Raw genomic sequence first — 22,879 nt, forward strand, 5'->3', positions numbered from 1 at the left:
TCTATATAAACCACAAGGGTCACTAATACAGGAGAGTTTAAATAATAATTAGGTAGATCAGTGGTCATGTCACGTGTCCGGGTTGCTGCTGATGCATTATGCATTAGGTAGTAGATATGGTTTAAATGGGGACCAGATTTAGTGACATCGTTTTTCCAATTAAGGAATTTTAACATTATCGATTTGGAGCAAAATGAATAATATTGTTAATTCAATTAGAATGCCTGATGTTGCATCTTCAACGTTTTTTTTTATCCAGTTGGCGATATTGTTTTGCCACTTATTTATATTTGTCATTTGTTGCCTTTTTGTGGCTAGGTTTACTGAAAATTGTAGCAAATTGCCGATAGCGTTGTGAGTGTGAGTACTTGTACGACGGAAGATGTCAAATTGGTTTTGAAAATAGAACACCCCTGTGTTACTTCGTCTAAGCTTTTTGCCCAGAGATTTTACCCACACTTACCGCAGTTAAGTATAGGCCTACGTCGGCTGCAAAACAGGTGGTGCATTGTGTCATGGAATGTGTTGCATGATAAACGTTTACCATAGACCCTTTCCCTGCATAAAATCCGTATTTTGAACAAGTTACACGTGGCTCACTGTTCGGAACCGAAATGAGAGTTTCGGAAAAAGGTCATTATATTTTACGCAGTTGGTGATAAAGTGCGCCACCAATAGTTTGTCACGTTTAACGGCGTTTGAGGAGGGGTGTTTTATTGTTTCCTATAACGACAATGTGAAGTTCATCACAGTGAATTGGGGTCAACTCTTTTTCTTTTGTAAACAAGTTTGCAGGCAAGTGTGTGTTTCAATGAGATTTGCGTCCTGGGTTTATTATTAAACTAAAAAATACTACACAATATAGTTATATCATATAGAAATAATTATAGGTTAAGGCTTTACATGTTTTCGTATCACTGCCACGATATTTTTTTGTAACATATAGTTTCAGCAATAAAACACCTAATAACAATTGTTACAAAATTACAATATTTGTAAATGAAACACTGAAATATTGAACTTTTTAACAATTATTTGTAAGATTTGGCCTTGACTTAAGCCTCCCTAGAACAAAGCTGCCCTGCACAATATTTATTTATTTCATAAAATTGTTTAAACATCGCCAACATAAGGAAAATAATGCAATGAAATTACAAATATTTAAGACAAAAACCGGACCTGATCCTGTGTTAGAAAGAAAAACTAAGTCAACGCAACGTTCAGGCCAAGAAACGGTTAGCAGTTTCTGAACCGGAAAACTTTTCCAAAATTGGGACTAAAAAAGTATGTTTATATTAATTTGTTTGTCTCTAATTGATACCGTATGACTTAGTTACCGAGACAAGTAAATGAGTCGACTCCATCCAGGCAGCCATTTTGGCAATCGGCGTTGATACAGTCGTCAGCGTCTAAAATACAAGCAACAACAAAACATGTATTTAAACCGGATGCATTTCAATGGGCATCTACTGGGCCCAATTTCATAGAGCTGCTTAAAGGAACACGTTGCCTTGGATCGGTCGTGTTGGTCTTTGAAAAGCGTTTGTAATCGTTTTTTTATAAAATGCATTTGGGTAGAAAGATGTTGTAAAAGTAGAATACAATGATCCACACAAACATGCCTCGAAATTGCGTGGTTTTCCTTTTACCTCGTCGACTAACACGCCCGCCATTTATGGGGGTCAAAATTTTGACTCCCATAAATGGCCGACCGTCTAAGTCCGCACAGTTGAAGGAAAACCACGCAATTTTGAGGCAAGCTTGTGTGGATCATTGTATTCTACTTTTAAAACATCTTTCCAACCATATGCATTATATACAAAACGGTTACAAACGCTTTTGTTTTGACCAACTCGTCCGATCCAAGGCAACGTGTTCCTTTAAGCACAACAAGTGGCTAAGCACATCAAATTTATTATGCTTACTAATTTGTGACTTCGGTATGCGCTTTAAGCATAGAATTAGATGCATGCTGGTTTTAGCTAGTGATCAAGTTTGCCTAGCTAGACCCGCATGCACCTCATTCATCAGTTAGCGCTTATGCAGTGGGTATTTGAGAAAATGTGTGTAGGGTGCGTTCGTTTAGCTTCCCTGTGTCGACCCCGGCCTTTCCCCGGTGCGTTCGAATAGCTTTGACATCATTCCAGGGCTCACCCGGGTCAGCCCCCAGTGCCCTGCTTGTGGAGTGGGTCACTTGGGGGCTGGCCCCAGGTGCATGACGTCACTATGAGAGCGGTGAGTAATCGTTCGTTTAGCTCTTGTCAGGGGCTCACCCGAATGAGAACCGCGGGGTAGACCCATGCCAGGGAAGCTTAACGAACGAACCATTGGCATGCGATTATTGCTGGAACACTGGATTTACCTAGTAAGTCTGCTGCCACCTATGTTCGAAAGTCACCCAATGGACATCTAATAAATATTTAACTCATAAAAAATTTACCTTTAAAGAAAATAGATAGTCCATTTGTAGGCACTGGCACCGTGCTGGCCACCGGCCCACAGTCATTTTCATGGTACAGGAGGTCCACGCCAAATACATATTCATTAAATCTGGCTCCAGCAAGAAAGCAGATGCCATGACCCATACTAAGCGTGCTGTAACAATCACAAGAATCATCATCCAGCATCACTGACTTCACACCAAACTCCATTTTGTACTGGAAAGAATCCTGCTGCGTCTGGGGAGCCTTCCCTGCAAACAATGTGTATGGAATAGGAGACTTTGGGACGCTAGGTGGCAGCAGACTTACCAGGTACATTTCCATTGTTTACGTAGTTATGAGCATGCGCACATTACCGAGAACAATGGATTTTACCAGGTAAATCTGCTGCCACCAAGCGTCCCAAAAGTCTCCCATTAGATCCGCCTTTGCGTGAACTATACTGTGCGCTGCATACATAACCAACTTGGATTTATAAACAATGTTTACGTACCTTGAAGAACTACTGGATTCCATGCGTTTTGGTTTTTTAATGATGACTCTATGCCGTCATGGAAGGCACGCCATGTTGCATGTGCAACGTTGTTACTTGAATCAAATGCCCACCTTGAAAAACAAGAGAAATTGGAGGAGAAGAATTATTGAAGGTTGTTAATTACTCAAAATAATTTTTAGCATAAAAACTTACTTGATATAAACAAGCAATGGAGAGCTGTTGATTAAAACAATGTGAGAAACGGCTCTCTCTGAAGTATGTATTCAAGAAAGAAGTAATTTTCCACTCAAATTTTCGGGACATCACATGTTTACAGAAGAGCCACTGTAAAGAGCCACTCTAAAACAGAAAATCTTATATTATATGGAGATTGCACTGTCTAATTCCTATCAACTTTTGGAATGATGAACGGGGGCACATCTCAAAACTTGTCCAGCTTTTACTTTCACAATTCTTTGATTTATGTGGAAATTGTGACACAAAATGTCAATTTAGTATCTTGCCGTCCAGAATACCCCAAAAATGCACAAGGTCACACTTATTATTGTAAATAAAGTCCACATGGTCTTTACGTTAGGTAATTACTGCTCAAATCAGTGGCAATAAATTCCTTTTTTTAAGTATAGAAGCTTTCGATAGCATAAAGAGTAGTCGAGAATCATTTCACTTCAAAGTAATGTAATAATGGAAATAGATTTATATCAGATATCCCTAAAATTTAAGAAACGTTACTAACAGAAACGTTTCACAGATTGTGCAAGCCTATTCCAAATTTAAAAAACCCTAAAAGAAACGCTATCACCATTTAAAATGAAATTTGCACAGGTAACACTATACATATCTATACTCTTATAGATTTGAAACAATCGAGAGGTTACAACAGCAACAAAGCTATATGGTCCATTCAGTTGATTTTGTTTGTTGGCGATTTCATAATAAAAAATAATACGCAAGCCTGATTGAACAGGGATTGAAATGTATTTCATTAAAAATCTAAATAATTGCTTTGTCCTAGTTTGGCGAAGAAGGGCAGTGCAATACCAACGTTTTGCATAATCATAAACAGACAAATTGTAAAACGTTGACCTACATTGGGAATAACGACAGCGTTTAATTGATTGAAACTAGTGCATCCCATTGTCTATCTGTATAGATTTTACCTGTACACCGTTCCTGCTGAATCCTCAGCGAGTATTTCTGCGCCATCTTCTTGTAAAGCTTCTGGCAAACGACTGAAACAGTACGGGGAATCAACGTCACAGTCGCCATAGTTGTCTGAAAAAGAACAAAATGGAATGTTGGCAAGCATGATGTTCAAGAATGTAGATTTTATTAGCTACAGTGTCCAAGCCGATTTTCTGTCTTCCGTTCACGAAGTCAGTAAAACGAAGGACAGTTCTTTTCAGAACTGAGAAGTATCCCGAAAATCTACTCCGCGGTCAAATGTATAAATTTGTTTAGCATGGCGGATCTCTAAAGAACAAACCCTACCTGGCAAGTAGATACACAAATGGTGTTACCGCAAACCAAATATTTTTGATACCTTACCATGCAATGCCTCAAATCCTATATGGATTCTTTGTTTGGGAAAAAAGAAAGGAAAAAGGAACTAGCCTATAATAATAATTTCATTATGGTTTATCTATTACTTTGTTATACCTTGAAGTACATCAGTGACAGATGCTGGCCATTCGGTATTAGCTTGATACCACCAGAAAAGCCTCCACCTTGCCCCGTCTCGCTCAATAACTGGGTTCTCCTTAGGGCGTTCTGGTGCTTTAAAGAAAGAAGAAGAAAAAAACATAATTCTGTCGACACTTCTGAGGTTCTTTCTGTTTTAATTATTTATCATGTAAACATTTTCTGGCTGTCCCTTTTGCCATACTTCATTGCAATTGAAAAAGGTTTACAGGCTTAATTTTGTATTGTAAAAAAAAGAAAAGTGGTGGCCAGATTTATGAAACTTGTAGAATATTGCTCATCTAGATACGACTTGCAAACGCCTACAGACCAAGTTTCTGTTGAGAAACAATGAGGCACCTTTTTCAATTTCATAGGTATTTTGAATTTTGTGTTATCGTGGATAATAGATGCAAGAAATATGGATTGTCTGTTACATTGAGCTTACAGTGTCATGGATGACTAATATTGCAGAATGAAATTATGTTGCTCAACAGTGCACGTACATAAAGTATTCTATCTATTGAATAATATAAACCATAGACCTTTTCGCAAATACCCATTGCGCAAGCGCCAACCGTTGAATGAGGTGCATTGTGGTCTAGCTAAGGAGCAAAAAGGTCTATTGACAATTGGCTGCGTTCGTTTAGCTTCCCTGGGTCGACCCCGGTGTGTGGCGTTTTTTTTTCCCAGGACGAACGTGGGTAATTATCTGCACACATTCGTCCTGGAAAAAGAAAACGCCACACACCGGGGTCGACCCGGGGAAGCTAAAAGAACGCACCCAATAAACCCAATGTGTATGCTGCCACCCAGCGCTTCAAAGTACAGTGATCTTACCAGTCCGAGGAGCTTTTCCCGGGCAACGGTCGTTTTTCTGCTCCATCTTAGATGTAACCCATCTACCGATTTGGTTGGGGCCAGAGTCCGGATAAGAACCGTGGTACAACACAGTCATTTTGCCTTCAATACAGCAAAATAGAGCTATTGGAAATGACAATCAAATTAAAAATTGTTATATACCAATTACAAAGATGTTTTTACAAGAACACACAACATTGTAGAATAATAAAAAATAATTTGGGGGCTAATCATCCTTACTCGCAGCTAAGAGCTGAATTGCGAAGGACGCGGCTACAACGTGGTGTTACTCGCAGCTAAGAGCTGAATTGCGAAGGACGCAGCTACAACGTGTTCGAGAAGCAGGCATGCAAGGCCACGGAGCACAGCCAAGATCGAAAGTGTTTGATTTTTCCCGAGGGAGGAAAACGGGTAGTCAGGAAAACCCTCGTGGCACAGCAGAGAACCAACGCAGAACTCAACTCACATATGGCCCCAGCCGGGAATCGAACCGGGGTCACCTTGGTGAGAGGCGAGCGCTTTACCCACGCCAACCATGCCACCCTTATGATAAACTATTGTGTTTGAAGCTTCGCTGGGTTTGGACAACAATGTAACTTTATAACTAGTAAACTAACAGGTAGGCTACAAACCATGTGTAAAAAATATGTATTCGGAGGACCGTTGGTTTATGATGTTTCGAACAGTAGGCCAGCTCTGCTCGTTTCAGGAGAACGCTGCACTATTACTGATGTTTGTGAATGATATAGTAATTCCAAAACTTTATCTCTTATTATTTCAGTATATAATTGGATATTCTTGGCACTCTTGCATTTACAAATCGAGGAGCAAAATGGTGTTCAATAATAAACTACAAAGCTTCATGCCATTATAAACAAAAACAACTTAACTAAAGGGTGCTCCGACTCGCCAAAAAACATCAACAAAGTCCGTTTTGGGAAAAGCATTGAATGCGCTGTCGAGGATATTAAAAAAGAGAGCTAAAATCGATCCCACCGGAAGTGCTTGATGAGCAAATTTCCTCTCACAGCTTTTCGTTTCAGAAATAGACGTATTGATCTATCTTATAATTGATCTCAATAAAACATAGATCAATTAAATAGAGATCAATAAATTGGCTGCCATCGGAATATGAAACGTGCACGTGTGAAAGACTGTTATTGGCTAAAAGTTCTGCACCAGTGCGTGTACTTTTCAAAAATGTTTGCCAATAAAGATGGCGGTCGAAGACGTCATGCGCAATGCATCGACTCCATACAACACGAATTTACGTCGGGTTCGCATTCCATGTTTTAACCCATGGAACGTTTTAACTCATGGAAATAATCTCACTAATGCACATTATCATTCATTATTCGTATGTTATCTAAAGGTGCCAACATTGGGACTGATCAAGGACACTAAAGGAGACTTGTTAAAATTAACTTTTTGTGAGACTGCAAACGTTTCAAAACTTTCTTCGTCACTCTTGAAACAGTTGACTAGAAAAACAGTGACTGACTAGAAAAAAGAGTTCCGGGGCCAGTTAAATGGGCTTGAAGTTTTACACCATTTTCATTTTACCATGAGGTGAGAGACCTTTAAAGGCAGTGGACACTATTGGTAATTGTCAAAGACTAGCCCTCAAAGTTGGTGTATCTCAACATGTGCATAAAATAACTAACCTGTGAAAACTTGAGCTCAATCGGTCATCGAACTTGCGAGATAGTAATGAAAGAACAAAAACACCCTTGTCACATGAAGTTGTGTGCGTTTAGATGGTTGATTTCGAGACCTCAAGTTCTAAACGTAAGGTCTCGAAATCAAGTTTGTGGAAAACTACTTCTTTCTCGAAAACTACGGCATTTCAGAGGGAGCCGTTTCTCACAATGTTTTATACCATCAACCTCTCCCCGTTACTCGTCACCAAGAAAGGTTTTATGCTAATAATTATTTCGAGGATAACCAATAGTGTCCACTGCCTTTAATTTATGTTCCCCACTAACACGAAAACTCTATTGAAAAATTGTTTTTGACATTTCCCAACCCTCTTTAAGCCACCGTTTATTTTTCAGAAAAACAACATTTTTTGCCATTGTTTAGGGGTTCTGATGTTGGGCCAATGTTGATTCTAGGTCGGCAATATTGGTTTTACATGGCGGTTAATGTTGAGCCTTGATGAACCAACGTAGAATGATGAGATCATTATCGACATTTTGTTGGTTGGCAATGGATGATCAATATTGACTCTCCATAGGTTGGTTGGTTGGCAATATTATAACCATGGGTTTTACGTTTTAGCGATCAATGTTGAGCAACTAATGACAGTTTTTAATACTGTGGCAGTTTTGGTTTTTATTGACCGGTTGTATCAAAGTGGTCGATTTAAGGACAACCATCGGACCTATTTTAGTGCTTTATTGGAAATAGATATTTACAAATAAGCGTTGTATTCACACATCGATTGACAATTTGTTGACAATCATATGGAGCAAGTTTGAGTGTGCACAATGGTTAACTAAAGGTTGACCATTTTGACTCGAACCCAGGCTGGTCGACCATTGGTTGACTACTGTGGTCGACCATTTGGAACCAGCCTCGAGCCCATTGTTTCTTCACTGGTCCCAACAGCATGTTCCATTCTAACATGTGTTAAGCGCAGAGGGGAACTAGTGACACTTTAGCGAAAAGGTGGAAGGTTGACTAGACTACCAAACGAGTCGTTCGGGTGAGTACGTCACTGCGCATGTGCGTTGCTAATCTGTGGTCGACCACTGGTGGACTAAATTAATGTGCGCATTCAAACTTGCTCCTTGCAACACACTGTGGTAGGCCTACACTGCTGTTGATTTTTTAATTTTTTTAAATTTTTTATAAAGGCACTGGACACATTTGGTTTTTGTCAAAGACCAGTCTTCTCATCTCAACACGCATAATATAACAAACCTGTGAAAATTTGAACTCAATTTGTCGTCGAAGTTGCGGTAGTTTCATGGAAAACAAAATACCCTTGTCGCATACAAGTTGTGTGCTTCCAGAAGTCGTTTTCTTTTAGTAAGTGTTTTGATTAATTGATTTGCTCTCGTCTAGTCATTTATTTTAAGTAACTTTGATCAGATTTATTGTTAAGTGTTTTAGTTATTTCATAATTCCAATGAAGACAGACAGCCGTCTATAACAGTACTGCTTGTCTTCATAATTTCAGATTGGTTAAAATAGAGCCGAAATCCTCAGAAGTCTAATACACGACCAATTATTTAAATAAGTGTCACAGAAGTATAATTTTATTCATCCTACGTCCGGATTTTTACACTGGGTAGTTTTATTGTATACAAAAACGTACATCTACTTGTATAGGTTTAAAGCAATCAACCGTCTTCAAAACCAATCGTAGCATTTGCCTTTAAAGGCAGTGGCGTTATCGGTTATTACTCAAAATAATTATTATCATAAAACCTTTCTTGGTTACGAGTTATGGGGAGAGGTTGATGTATAGTGTAAAACATTGTGAGAAACAGCTCCCTCTGAAGTGACGTAGTTTTCGATTTTCCACGAATTTGATTTCGAGAACTTAGATTTAGAATTTAAGGTCTCGAAATCAAGCATCTGAAAGCACACAACTTAATGTGACCATGGTGCGACAGGGTGTTTTTTCTTTTATTAATATCTCGCAACTTCGACGACCGATTGGGCTCACATTTTCACAGGTTTGTTATTTTATGCATATGTTGAGATACACCAACTGTGAAGACTAGTCTTTCACATTTTTCAATAGTGTCTTGAATACTGGCTCATGTTCAGCATGTTTGTCAACTTGGCTGCAGCCATGTTGGCATACATATCATTTAGCATATAGTGGTTTAAAGCCAACATCTTTCTTTTTCCACAGGATTTTTAAATGTTGTCAACCTTTAAAAACAAATATTTTAATTTACAACAAATGTATGCGGCAGTGGTTATGACCAATGTGGTTATGTCTGTCTGGGCTTAAAAGGAAGCGATTCTTTAAACTGGATCAAAATACATTAATTTTGGTTTTACCCTAATAAGCTTGCACCGATGTGCGTTAGGACTATATACTCAGTACTTTCCCGAGTTATGAGGAAAAAATACAGTTGTACCACACATCGGTGTCAGGGTATAAACAATATTAATGGTGCAAATTAAACATCCAATAAAAGGATAATGAGCAGTTTACTTGCTCTGAAAAGAAAATGTTGATGGTCAGAATCATTGCTTTCAAGAGTTTAAATGTGGAGCAATAAAAGACAGCGAATCCAAAATTGCCATCAGTACCCAGATAAAGCATTTGACGGTCAAGCTTATGCTTAACCGATGTTGGGCAAACTTTGCAAATCTGAGGGACACTGCTTAGAGATAAGTGTTTTTTCTTTCAAAGGCCTATTCATCGTTCGTTGGTTAAATTATAATTACCCAAGGCAAATTGTTGTACTTCTTTAGTAAACTGTATACAAGAAAATATGTAGGCCCTACATCAAAAGTACAAGCTGTACATTTTGCCCTTATTCCTCAAATCTAGCCAAAAAGAGGAAAAGTTGTCTCCCTTCTGTTCATAAAATAGTCGGCATCTTATAAAATGATGTCTGCGTTTGTACATAGCATAACATATGCCCTTGGTAACACATTATTTTTTAATACCGTTATCAAATTATTAGCCTTCGTAATATCTGAAGAATGTTTTTACAATTAGTAGGAGGAGAACATGGCAAACGAACCATTTGTTACTTTAATTTTCTGTTTCATTAGCAATTTTTGGTCTAAAAAATCAGTAAATTTTGAGAATAACAAAAATGGGGAAAAACAGTTGAGAGTGAAAATGCTGCATTAATATTGTTCACTTACCCACTAAAACAGCAATCACTGCAGCCACAAATGTTGAGCCAGTCATTGGGAAACACTCAGTTTGCAGCATCGGTCAAAACACAACCAAAACAATGAAGCAAAACCAATAGTAATGGCGTACAGTGCATGCATGAGTGCTTTGCGCAGTATGTATACCCAGTATATGCGCACGATTGTTGTGTGATCTTGTTAAGAATAATGTAATCTTGCGGAATAAGAAGTAGATAAAATCTCATAACCGTTTTGTAGTACAGCAGGCTTATGTCACCACATTGTCGACCAATCAGGAGATCCGTTAACAGCCAAGCAGATGTTTCTTAACGTGTTGATTTCAGAAGCAGTAAACCCTCCCCAACAACGTAACCTCACGATCACCGACAATGTGTCATATTTTATTTTGTTTATGTGAAGTTCGCTATAAAGTGCGCCACCAAGTGTTTGTAATATTTCACAGCGCTTGTGACACAAGTAGGTTAATCTTATGACGTCATGCTACTTTGGGGATATTATATCTACTATCTAGATTTGTATTTGTTAATAGGCAAGCCGGCGTTTTAAGTTGTTGGTTTTGATTTTTGTCTCACTCTAAAAGCATTTTCAACATAAGGAGAAAGTTTGAAATAAAAATATTTCCGTCATGTGTTGATGTTTCATTATACTTTATTAAACTTACCATACACAAAATGAAATTCAAAATATATCATATTAGGTTTACATGCAATGTTTTCACTGCTTAGGCAAAATTAGCCTTGATCAAGGCTGTTGACGTACTGTTCCCCGGCCCGGTTCGCGGCACACGCATGCAGTACATTCACAAATGTATATTACCATACATTGTACAGCGAGAACAGTATAGCGTAGTCGTGAGAACGGTCGTGTCTTTGTATTTTCAACCTCATACACGTGGCTCAAACAACAGCCTTGATGGGTTTGTAAAGCTTTATCGGAATTCCGATAAACGGGTATTCATGATGTGGGCGTGTCATTCTAAACATTGGCCAATCACAGGCGCGATTGAGAATGACGTATTACTGCTAGCAATCATGCCACATCCATGTGTGTGTACGCTACGCTAGCTGTATATGTACATGTAGTGTACTACGTGCTTTTTATAGCAGTGTCGGGAGCGTGGTGTATATATAGCTATGATTGTAAGGGGGGTCTGAATGCGCTGCCGGACGGGTGAGCCGGACATGACTCGCCCGGTCGGGGAACAACTTCGAACAACTTCCGTTGTCTTGCGTTTCATTATAACACGAGGACTATAATTACAACGTAGATGGTAGATTTGTCCCAGAATTGGAAACTGCTGTACTATATAAGTGTAACGTTGTAGTGTAGTACTAGTAGTATGGCAAGAGTTAGTTTATGAAATTGAACTTTATTTAGTTGTTGTTCAGCCACACGCCATCTTCTACCGTCTGTCGACAACACATATTTTCGATCCCCAACTTTGATTTACCGCGAGAAACGTAATGAATAATATATTTCTACCTTAAGACAAAATACACATCTGGGTTTCTTATCTCATCTGGTCTGTGTTTTTGCTTCAAGGGGATGGGGTGTGCTGTACTGTCATATGCCCAACACCTAAGAATTCTTACCAAGTAGCCATCTTGCCGGAAACCCATGACACCTGGATACTTTTTTAACCTTTCTCAAACACATTTCACATGGTCTAATTTCCTTCCTTCTATTTCTAAACCCATGATTGATGCATTAAACGCGGCTGTTATATTTTGTTGAAAGTTTCTGTAGTTGTGTTGCAAATTATACACCATTGATTTCCAGCGACTTACAGTTTTGTTTTACTAGTAGGGATTTCTCCCTCGCCCGCCGCCATTATTGCAACTATACTGCAGCCACTGCTTGTTTACAATACGTCGACGAGCACATGTGTGCGAGTGCTTGCAGAATAACGTTGTGATTGACAGCGAGAGTTTATAGGTCAACCAACAACCAATGAGAACGGGTTGTTAGTAAACATTAGCATAATGAGCTCCGCCCTAAATTTTGGCAGATACAAAACCATCAAGGCGCTACTTGGGAAGACCCATGTACCGTAAGTGTACCGTATACTGATGGTACATGTACATAGTATGTATGTATATATGTGTACATACGCTGTACACGTATATGCACTGGGTTATGTATGAGGGTGCGCTGGCGGAATTCAGTGATGGGGACTGGGATTTTGCAGATCGCGGCTGGCTGTAGCGCCTTGATCAAGGCTAAGGCAAAATAAGCAATATGAAGCATCAGCAACATTGACATAATAATATATACCTCAATATACAATGAAATACTGTAGTATATTGTAATTGTATATAAAAAATGCCACCATATTGGAGAGAAAAGTCTTCCTGGTCCAATCTTGTCTCTATATATAGTAACACTTTTTTTAACGAAAAAAGTCAAACTAATATTTTTCATCAATTATGCAGAAACATTCTGTATCGTTTCTTCGCTGCTGATTTCTACTAAACGTTCTGGTTCCAACTCTTACCAAAGTTGCCTAAATTAAAGGCAGTGGACACTATTAGTAACTACTCAAAATATTGTTAGCATACAAACTGACTTGGTAACAAGCAATGGAGAGCTGTTGATAGAATACACATTGGGAGAATCGGCGCCCTCTGAAGTAAAGTAATTTTGCACTAAAATATTTGAATTTTATTTCGAGACCTCAGAATTGGATTTCGAGGTCCCGAAATCAAGCATCTGAAACCACATAGCTTCGTGTGACAAGGGTGTCTTTTCTTCCATTATCTCGCAACTTCGACGACCACTTTCCACATGATTGTTATTTTATGTTGGGATACTTCAAGTGAGAAGACTGATCTTTGACAGATCAGGTGTCCAATGTCTTCAAAAAGCCTGGTAGGCTGAATAAGACTTATAACTAATTTTGCTCACTAAAATTATCTACGTTATACAGTTTCTTTCTTATTGATGATGTGTGACTCAGTTACCGAGACAAGTAAATGAGTCGACTCCATCCAGGCAGCCATTTTGGCAATTGGCGTTGATACAGTCGTCAGCGTCTAAAGTACAAACAACAAAACGTGTGTTAAAACATCACAAGGGTATTAACACAATTTCATGAGCTTAGGCTATACTTCTAGTTGTTTTGTGAGGTTTAATTCTGATTTTTGTTAACTGAGAAAGTGTTTTACGCAGAAAGATTTGCTAGAAGCGTGTATTAAAGTAACACGTTGCCTTGGATCGGTCGAGTTGGTCTTAGAAAAACGTTTGTAACTGTTTGTTATAAAATGCATATAATTAGAAAGACATTTTAAAAGTAGAATATAATGATCCGCACAACTATCACTCGAAATTGCGTGGTTTTCCTTTTACCTCGCCGACAAACACGGTCGGCCATTTATGGGAGTCAAATTGTTGGCTCACATAATAAATGGCCGACCGTGTTAGTTTGCAAAGTAAAAGGAAAACCACGCAATTTCGAGGCAAATTTGTGTGGATCATTGTAAATTTAATAATTTAAACACAAGAGATGATGACAGAGCTCTATTTAGATTGAAACAGTCCTTTTTTTGTATGTATCATTTCTCATTCGATTCTTATAAGCCGTTCAATCAAAAACTAGTTGTAAGATTTACCTTTAAAGTAAATGTACAGCCCATTTGTAGGCTTTGGTACGTGATCATTTGGATCACAGGCTTTTTCATGAATCAAGAGGTCTACTCCAAATACTGTTTTATTAAATACGTATGTAGGAGAAAAGCACATGGCATGGCCCATACTAAGCGAGGAATCACACTGGCACGTATCGTCATCCAGTGTCAAAGATTTCACACCAAGCGAATTCTTGTACTCGAGAGAGTCTTGACTCTTTGGTGCTTTTCCTGAAAACAACGGAGGCATAGAATTTAGACTCATAGAGTTAAACAGAACTCATGTAGTAATATTGACTATTAACGGCACTTTACCTGGCACCATATAGCTACCAGGTAAAGTGCCGTAAATTTTACGGATATCGTTTACATTGCATGTTGTGAGAAGGAGCCTATTAGAGCCATTCTGCGAAGCAATTTATTTATGAGTTTATTGGACGTTGTGAGATATTCAACCAATAGTTACTGGCGACCCAAAAGTCCTGAAGCCATCATTTCAGTTTATATCCTGATTGTGTTGTAAATATTGTAAATACCCCCAAAGAATTAATTAATAAGAATATTTAAAATTGATTTCGTGTCAAGTGAACTTTATTTATTTGTCCTTTCTATACTGTCGAGTCTGACAGGTAGTCGTTTCGTGGTGGTATAATGATATAGCGATCGAAGTGCTGGCTGTCGACTACTAACCCCCCCCCCCCCCCCAACCCATTAAATGAGAATCACAACGCGAGAGCAACAGCCCCGCGAGACCTAGACTTGACTCAATCACGTGCCATCGCGAGAAAACTACTCCCCCACCCTGTTCCGCATTTTCACGGGACCACATTTTGACGGCGAGCGCGCACTGTACGAGTGCGATATGCTTAGGGACCACTCACACGAGAACGGGACTTGAATCAAGTCTACGCAAAGCCCGGCAGTCTCGCGATATCGCCAGGTTGCAGCAATCGCGGAGAGTGTCGGAACGCTACCACCGCAACAGACATCAACGACTTGTCTACGAGTCTATAGCCTAGTTGGTCTTCTTGGCGGCGCAACACTTTAGGTAACCAACTTCGGAACACGCTGACTGGAACTGCTAGCCCTCGGGTGGCCTTTCGTATTATACTTAAATGTTTAGCAAAACAGACCTTAATCGTGGTGCAGCCATCTTGAATTTCTCTAATTGATATCAATGTTGGTGTTATGGTTTTACCGCAAACCAAATATATTGATGTCAATGTTACCAAACCGGGGCTTGAAAAACGAAATAGTCTGGTTCCTTTTTGCAAAATGATTATTAGCATTAATTTTTCTTATTCTACGCAAAGTACATGACCAAGATGGAGGCTTGGAATACAACACACCTTTTACAACTGTTGGATTCCATGGGGTTGCGTCTTTTTCTGCTGATCCTATTCCGTCATGGAACGCATCCCATGCGTTATGTGCAATTAGGTTAGTTGCATTAAATGCCCACCTTAACAGTGACAAAATAGTATAAAACAAGAGTGATAACAATAACATGAATTGAGTTAGGATTTAAACATTTGACTAAATATTTAAGAAAAAAATTGTACCAATTGAGTTTGTGCTAATCGTGCTGCTCATTTTAAACACGTATAGATATAGGAATAACAACACTAGCTTGTGGGATTTTAGGCACTGCATGGTGAGGAGGTGTGAATGTATGTTAGGTTTGCGGTTTTAACACATCTTTGATAACTTGTCTTTTTTATGTTCTACTACAGCGGAGTAGATGAGTCTCCCGAATTCCGAAACATCTCCGGCGCGGTAGTAGAACTTAAAGCAAGGCAAGCTCTCAAAGAACAACAACCAAGAGCATGGTTAACTAAAGGTTGACCATTTGCACTCGAACCCAGGCTGGTCGACCATTGGTTGACTGCTGTGGTCGAGCATTTGAAACCAGCCTCGAGCCCAAGGTTTCTTCACTTGTCCAAATAGCATGTTCCATTCTAACACGTGTAAAGCGCAGAAGAAAACCAGTGACAGTATAGCGAAAAGGCAGCAGAAGGTTGACTACCCTTCCAAAGTAAGTCGTTCGAGTGAGTGCGTCACTGCGGATGTGCGTTGCTTCAGTGGTCATCAAGGGTCGACTAAATATGCCCACTCGAACTTGCTCAAACAAGTAGGTCTACACATTATGTTAGCGCAAAGCATTATTTTGGCTGAAACCCGTGCATTATTTACCTGTACACGGTTCCTGCTGAATCTTCAGCGAGTATTTCTGCGCCATCTTCTTGTAAAGCTTCTGGCAAACGACTGAAACAGTATGGGGAATCAACGTCACAGTCGCCATAGTTGTCTGGAAAAAAAGGTAAAATGCTGGCAAGCATGAGATTTTAGAAATCATAGATTCTTTATTACAAAAAAGGAAGATTTTTTTTTAGAAAGTAGCTCGATCCCTTCGATCTTCGAATACTTGATTGTTACATCTTTCTAAAAAGTAGGAAACCATATAGGACTATAGGTCTTTTTGGCGAGCTGGACCCACACTCTGGAATTACTTGCCACCTCAAATTCGTAAAATTTCTAGTGTTGATAGTTTTAAGGTTAGTTTGAAAACAAGGTTGTTTTATATTTGCTTATCTAAAATAATTCTTGTTCTTTGTCTGATTTTCCCTCCTTGTTTACTTTGTGAGGATTCACTCTCATGCGTCCTTAACACCTTTCGTGGATTTTGGAGCTAATTCAACGAACGATCACTCGCCCTCTCGTGGTGACGACATGCACCTCGGGCCAGCTCAAATGACCCGTTTTGCTTCGCTCGTTCCCAGCGCCTTGCCTTAACCAAAGGCGCTGGGATGGGCAAACGTATCATGCACACACATTGGTTTAATAATGCGCAGTCCCATCATGCATCACACTCACACTGCGCCATATTTCTATGCACTGCATACATGACGTACTTCCTGAACAAGAATCTGTTCAAGCGATTAGTCCATTCCAGCGGTCCTGGGGCCAAGCGAACTCGGGCCAGCTCAAATGACCCGTTTTGCAAGCAGGGCACTTCGCTCGGCCTCAGAGGCCATTCTATCCAGGACCGCTGGGATGGGCTAATCGCTAATGGGCTAAAAAGTACGTCATGCGTACAGTGCATATGAATATGGTGCTGTGTGAGTGTGATGCATGATGGGTTGCGCATTATAAACCAATGACAGTGCATAATACGTTTGCCCATCCCAGCGCCTTTGGTTAAAGCAAGGCGCTGGGGACGAGCGAAGCAGGGCACTTGCTCATTTCAGGAGCTGACCCAGATGAGCCCCTGAAATGACGTAAAAGCTATTCGAATGTACCGGGTTCGACCCGAGGAAGCATATAGAACGCATCCACTGTTTGTCTTTGTGTTATAATACCTTGGAGTACATCAGTGACAGATGCTGGCCACGTGGTATTGGCTTGATACCACCAGAAGAGCCTCCACCTTGCCCCGTCTAGCTCAATCACTGGGTACCCCATGTCTACAAAACAGAAAAACGGTATAATTTTAGGAACGGTTCGTGCTGAGTCTTTACATTTTTCTCAAGCAACGATTGACTGTTGTTTTTTCCTTCATTGAAATTGAATATGCCTTAATAATTTTGTTTGTAGAAAAACCAATTGCCACGTTATTTTGAAACCTGAAGAATTATTCAAGAGAGAAACGCCTTGCAAACAGAGCAAACTTCTGGTAAAATATGCAACCACTTTTAAAGATCAAAGAGGCCACTTTGTTTCATTGCATCGAGCCATCAATGTCTATGGAAAACTAAAAGCTCGGTTCATACTTCACACGCAAAAGTATTAAAGACACTGGACACTTTTGGCAATTGTCAAAGACCAGTCTTCTCACTTGGTGTTTCTCAACATATTCATAAAATAACAAACCTGTGTAAATTTGAGCTCAATCGGTCGTCGAAGTTGCGAGATAATAATGAGAGAATAAACACCCTTGTCAAACGAAGTTATGTGCTTTCAGATGCTTGGTTTCGAGACCTCAAATTCTAAATATGAGGTCTCCAAATCAAATTCGTGGAAAATTACTTCTTTCTCGAAAACTACGTTACTTCAGAGGTAGCCGTTTCTCACAATGTTTCATACTATCAACAGCTCCCCATCACTCGTTACCAAGTAAGTTTTTGTGCTAATAATTATTTTGAAATAGTTACCAATAGTGTCCACACCCTTTAAATGCGAAGCGAATGACGTGACGCGGACAACCTTTGGGAGCCTGCAGTCGATTTCACGAAACGCTAGGATTAATCCTAAACTCGAGTTAGGACGAGTAACCCGTCCTAACTTAATATGATGTGTTCAATGCGTCCTACGTATTTTGATACGGAACTGAACCCGTCCAAAGTCCTAAAGATCAATCCTAAGTTAGGAATAGTTTGGTGAAATCGACGACTGGACACCCCTGCGTATGGTCACACCCCGAAATTTGTTCCGAGTTTCGCAATTCGCGTGAAGAATGAACGCGAATTGCCGGGTGAAACATGTTGTTAACAACACAAGTGAACAAATTATACCCAGTATAATATAAACAATGGACATTTACCCAGCATGTATCCTATACAGGTGTATGCTGCCACCTAGCGTTCAAAGTCCTTACCATGTTGAAGAGCTTTTCCCGGGCAACGGTCGTTTTTCTGCTCTATCCTAGATGTAACCCATCTACCGATTTGGTTGGGGCCAGGGTCCGGATAAGAACCGTGGTACAAAACAGTCATCTTGCCTTCAATACAGCAAAATAGAGCTATTGGAAACGAAAATAAAAAAACCTAAACACAAGCCTACAAATATGTTTTCAAGGATAAACAACTCCTAAAATGCGCACTTCACTGAATACTTAACGTACAGTGACATTGACCACCATAATGGCACATCCAAGATTATTCTGGTGATGACGTCAGGGCCCAATTTTATGGCTCTGCTTACCGTAAGCACAGAATCGACGCCCACGGAAGCAGGGAATTCTAGCCTGTGCTTATGGTAAGCGTATTTCACGGGTTAGTGGCGAGTTTTGGCTTCTGTGCGTAGCCGTGACAACGTTACCAGGCATCATACGCTTACAAGGCTACTAGCGCAGAAATTCGGTGCTTGCAAATAAGCGGGGAATCGTGATCGTAAGCGCAGAATTCGGCGGTAAGCAGAGCCATGAAATTGGGCCCTGGTGAATTGGCCCAGGCATTTTCTTTTAACAGCAAATAACATTGACAAAACGTTCGGTAAATGAAATAGTCAACATTGAAAATGGGGAAAATTGCAAATAATTCTAATTCAAATAATTTGTGTTTCAAATTAGGCAGATGATAGAAAGTGTCAGATTAACGCAGTCTTTCTCTTTTCAGAGCAACCGCCCCTCTCCAAATGAGCCTTTTACATAGTTGTACTCACATGTTTGCGTTTTTGGTTTTTAATGGTTGGTGAAAAATTGCTACCATAGTCCATCCACTCCATATAATACCCTAACAATTAATGATTGTCTGTTTTGTTTTAGTCCTTATGATTTATTGGTATATTTTGCCATAATTGGTGATTTTTATAGCTGTACGAAACTGCTCTTTCCTATAATGGTAAACTGCAATCTAGAGATTACAGCGTATAGAACAAATATTGGAAAAGTTACTAAAAAATTTTACTTACCCATTAGAACAGCAGTCATGGCTACAAACGTTGAGTCAGACATTTTATATAGTCAGTTTGAAGTAGCACGCGCAGACAGAGATCACCCAAGTGCAGACCACACAGTGAACCACGCCGATAGTTATGGCGAAATTAAACCTTTAGCTTTCATTTAAGTTGTGTGGCGTGGTTACCTGTTTAACCCTGTAGGCAATGCAAAGTATGGATGTATTGACAGAGTGGTTATCAAATACAAATTCAATGACGAGATTTAAATTAAACCAAGGATGAGTCATTAATTTGATCTTTCTCGCTGCATTTGAAGAATGAAAAATCAATAAATATCATTGTTACATTAATATGACTTTAATTGGCTGGCCGAACAACCGTTCCAACCTTCAGGTTGTCTTTTGGCAATTTAATAATTTTAAAAACCACAACACTTTGATCTCTTCATGCGTGTATTAAAATTACATGGAGCCCTGTAAAGGAGTGGATCCTATTGGTAATTTACTTTTTCTCGGTGAAATTCAGCAAATGAGCAGCCAATTTCATTTTCATGCGTTCAAATTAAAGCTGATTTGCCTCTCCAGTTGTTACTGCGTTTCAAATTCAGAATTCGGCCAATCAATTTCGTTTTGAGTCGAGTCGAATTCCTTCAGCACTGTGTTCAATTTAGCGTATCGTCATTCTTTTTCGTGACACACACTCCTCAAGAAGCGTCTGCGAATTTGAATGCTGCGTTGATGAATTGTTAAATTGAATGATTGTTTTGTTAAATCGAATGACGCAACATTACATCTGACTAATCATAAACGAAATCGAATGACCCTTTTCAGTAGCATTCGATTTCGCCCCAAATAGAATAGCTAGGTGGTTAAATTGGCTGCTCATTTACCAAAATTGGCCGAGAAAACCTATATTATACTCGTATAATTGTTAGCATAAAACTTACTTGGTAGCGATTAATGGATGGCTTTCGGTAGTATGAAACATTGTGAGAAACGGCTCCCTATGAAGTAACGTAGTTTTCGAGAAAGAAGTAATTGTCCACGAATTTGATTTAGAGACCTCTAGATTAGATTATGAGGTCACGAAATCAAGCATCAGATCTGAAAGCACACAAATTCGTGTGACAAGGGTGTTTTGTCTTTCATTGTTATCTTGCAACTTGGACGACCAGTTGAGCCCATGCACAGGTTTGATTTCATATGTTGAGATACACCAATTGGGAAGACTTGTCCAAGTTGATAATTACCGATATTGTCCAGTGTACAGGTAACAAAATAAACACAAAGCTGTTCTGTGTTTTTGTTTTTTGCTTCCATGAAGTGCTTCAAAGCTTTATATATTCGCTATTTATAATATTTTACAAAACAAATAATGTTTTGGTACGTTATTGTCCAACTACCTGTAAGGCTGTAAGTCACATATTTTGGCAACTACCCTGAGCTTTTTATGACTCCCAGTACTCAAGGAAAATGATATTTTTTCATATTTGGCGGCCATTTTGAAATTTTCTGATTTACATAGAAAAAGAAAATTCCGGAGGGCTCCTCGCCTAATATTAAATAATAAAAAGCCCTGTGCCTAAAATGGTGCTTTTGTCCATCGAGTAATGGCAATTTCACTATAAAGACAGTCACTTGCTATTCAAATCAAGTGATACGTCTGTCGAGAGGCTGTTTTACCATGGAAAGGGCAGTCGTACATAGAGACATTCCAATCAGCATAAACTCCTTGTCACGCTATCTTTCTGGCATTCTTTCTGGGCCAAGTATCGTTGACAACTCAAATGGATTCCTTTGAATCATGGATGAATAACCTATTTCGTATTGGAATTAGTTTTATTGGAATAAGTTTTAACACAATTGGAGACAATTTGATATGCTTATAAAGAGTCTAGGTTCTTGGCTTGGCTCATCTTCAAATAAAGGTACCTTGGATCAGTGAAGTAAGAAGAGGTCGTAAGCTTAGAAGTCCAGTGACCCACCCAATCAATCAAACTCTTCCAACCAATAGACTTAGTAAGGTTTTATGATAATAAATATTTTGAGTAATTACCAATAGTGTCCACTGCCTTTAATTTACACCAAGGATGCGTCAATAATTTGATCTTTCTCGCTGCATTTGAAGAATGAAAAATCAATAAATATATTGTTACATTAATATGACTTTAATTGGCTGCCCGAACAACAAACCTTCAACTTGTCATTTTTGCAGTTTAATATTAAAAAACACACAACACTTTGATCTCTTTATGCGTGTATTAAAATCAGACGGAGCCATTTAAAGGCAGTGGACACTGTTGGCAATTACTCAAAATAATTGTAAGAATAAAAACTTACTTGGTAGCGATTAATGGATAACTGTTGATAGTATAACACAGTGTGAGAAACGGCTCCCTCTGAGTAACGTAGTTTTCGAGAAAGAAGTAATTTTCAAAAATTTGATTTCGAGACCTCAGAATTAGAGTCCGTGGTCTCGAAATCAAGCATCAGATCTGAAAGCATTCATGTAACAAGGGTGTTTTTCTTTCATTATTATCTGGCAACTTCGACAACCAATTGAGCTCAAATTTTCACAGGTTTGTCATATTATGCATATGTTGAGATACATCAATATTATTGGGAGGACTGGCATTTGACATTTGACAATTACAAATATTGTCCAGCGTACATATAACAAAATAAACACAAAGCTGTTACGTTTTTTGTTTTTGTTTTGCTTCCATGAAGTGCTTCAAAGCTTTATTGAAAATCGGTTGTGTAGTTCTTGAGATATGGTCCCACTTCTGGATAACCTGGAAGTTAAGGTCAACCAAAGAGCCTGTCTAGCATTATGAGCGGCCCCCAGATTCAGCGCATGCTAGACAGACTCTTTGGTTGTTTCGACTAACGCTGGCTTGGCGGTCGGGGCACCATACCCACGAAAAACAGCAGGCTGCCATATCAATCGATGATATCATCGTCAGCCAATCACCGTGCAGGAAAACCATGCTGTCTAAAAAACAGAATGATATCCAATTTTATTTATACTGTTATAAAGCAAGAAACCTAGATTTTTGTCTTTTTCTTTTGCTAAATTATATTGTTTTATTGAGAAACAACTTCATATTTTACATTTTTTTTATTCATACATAAAAGTGTTTTGTAAGTTTATTTTTGTTTTTTATTCACCATATGAATGTATACTACTTTGAGAACATTAAAGGAACACGTTGCCTTGGAGCGGACGAGTTGGTCAAAACAAAAGCGTTTGTAACCGTTTTTTATATAATGCATATGGTTGGAAAGATGTTTTAAAAGTAGAATACA

General features: G+C 39.1%; 1 protein-coding gene across 1 annotated transcript; it reads right to left on the reverse strand.

Moving 5' to 3' along the window:
• Positions 1–1,329: 1,329 nt before the first annotated feature.
• On the reverse strand, positions 1,330–19,626 carry LOC139938719 (uncharacterized). Its single transcript, XM_071934336.1, has 7 exons — positions 19,584–19,626; positions 18,550–18,693; positions 17,315–17,419; positions 16,149–16,263; positions 2,935–3,047; positions 2,441–2,692; positions 1,330–1,409 (listed from the first exon to the last, which is right to left on the reverse strand). The coding sequence occupies exons 1-7, from the start codon at positions 19,624–19,626 to the stop codon at positions 1,330–1,332; spliced, it is 852 nt and encodes a 283-aa protein (XP_071790437.1).
• Positions 19,627–22,879: the final 3,253 nt, after the last annotated feature.

The sequence above is a fragment of the Asterias amurensis genome, chromosome 6, assembly GCF_032118995.1.
Source record: "Asterias amurensis chromosome 6, ASM3211899v1".
NCBI lineage: Eukaryota > Metazoa > Echinodermata > Asteroidea > Forcipulatida > Asteriidae > Asterias > Asterias amurensis.

What these genes read in the sequence shown, in the direction of transcription:
- LOC139938719 (XM_071934336.1), bottom strand. Translation starts at nt 19,626, where the DNA reads ATGTCTGACTCAACGTTTGTAGCCATGACTGCTGTTCTAATGG. An exon ending in CATGACTGCTGTTCTAATGG is followed by an intron (nt 18,694 to 19,583) that starts GTAAGTAAAATT and finishes CGTTTCCAATAG; the next exon opens with CTCTATTTTGCTGTATTGAA. An exon ending in TGTCACTGATGTACTCCAAG is followed by an intron (nt 16,264 to 17,314) that starts GTATTATAACAC and finishes CTTTTTTTCCAG; the next exon opens with ACAACTATGGCGACTGTGAC.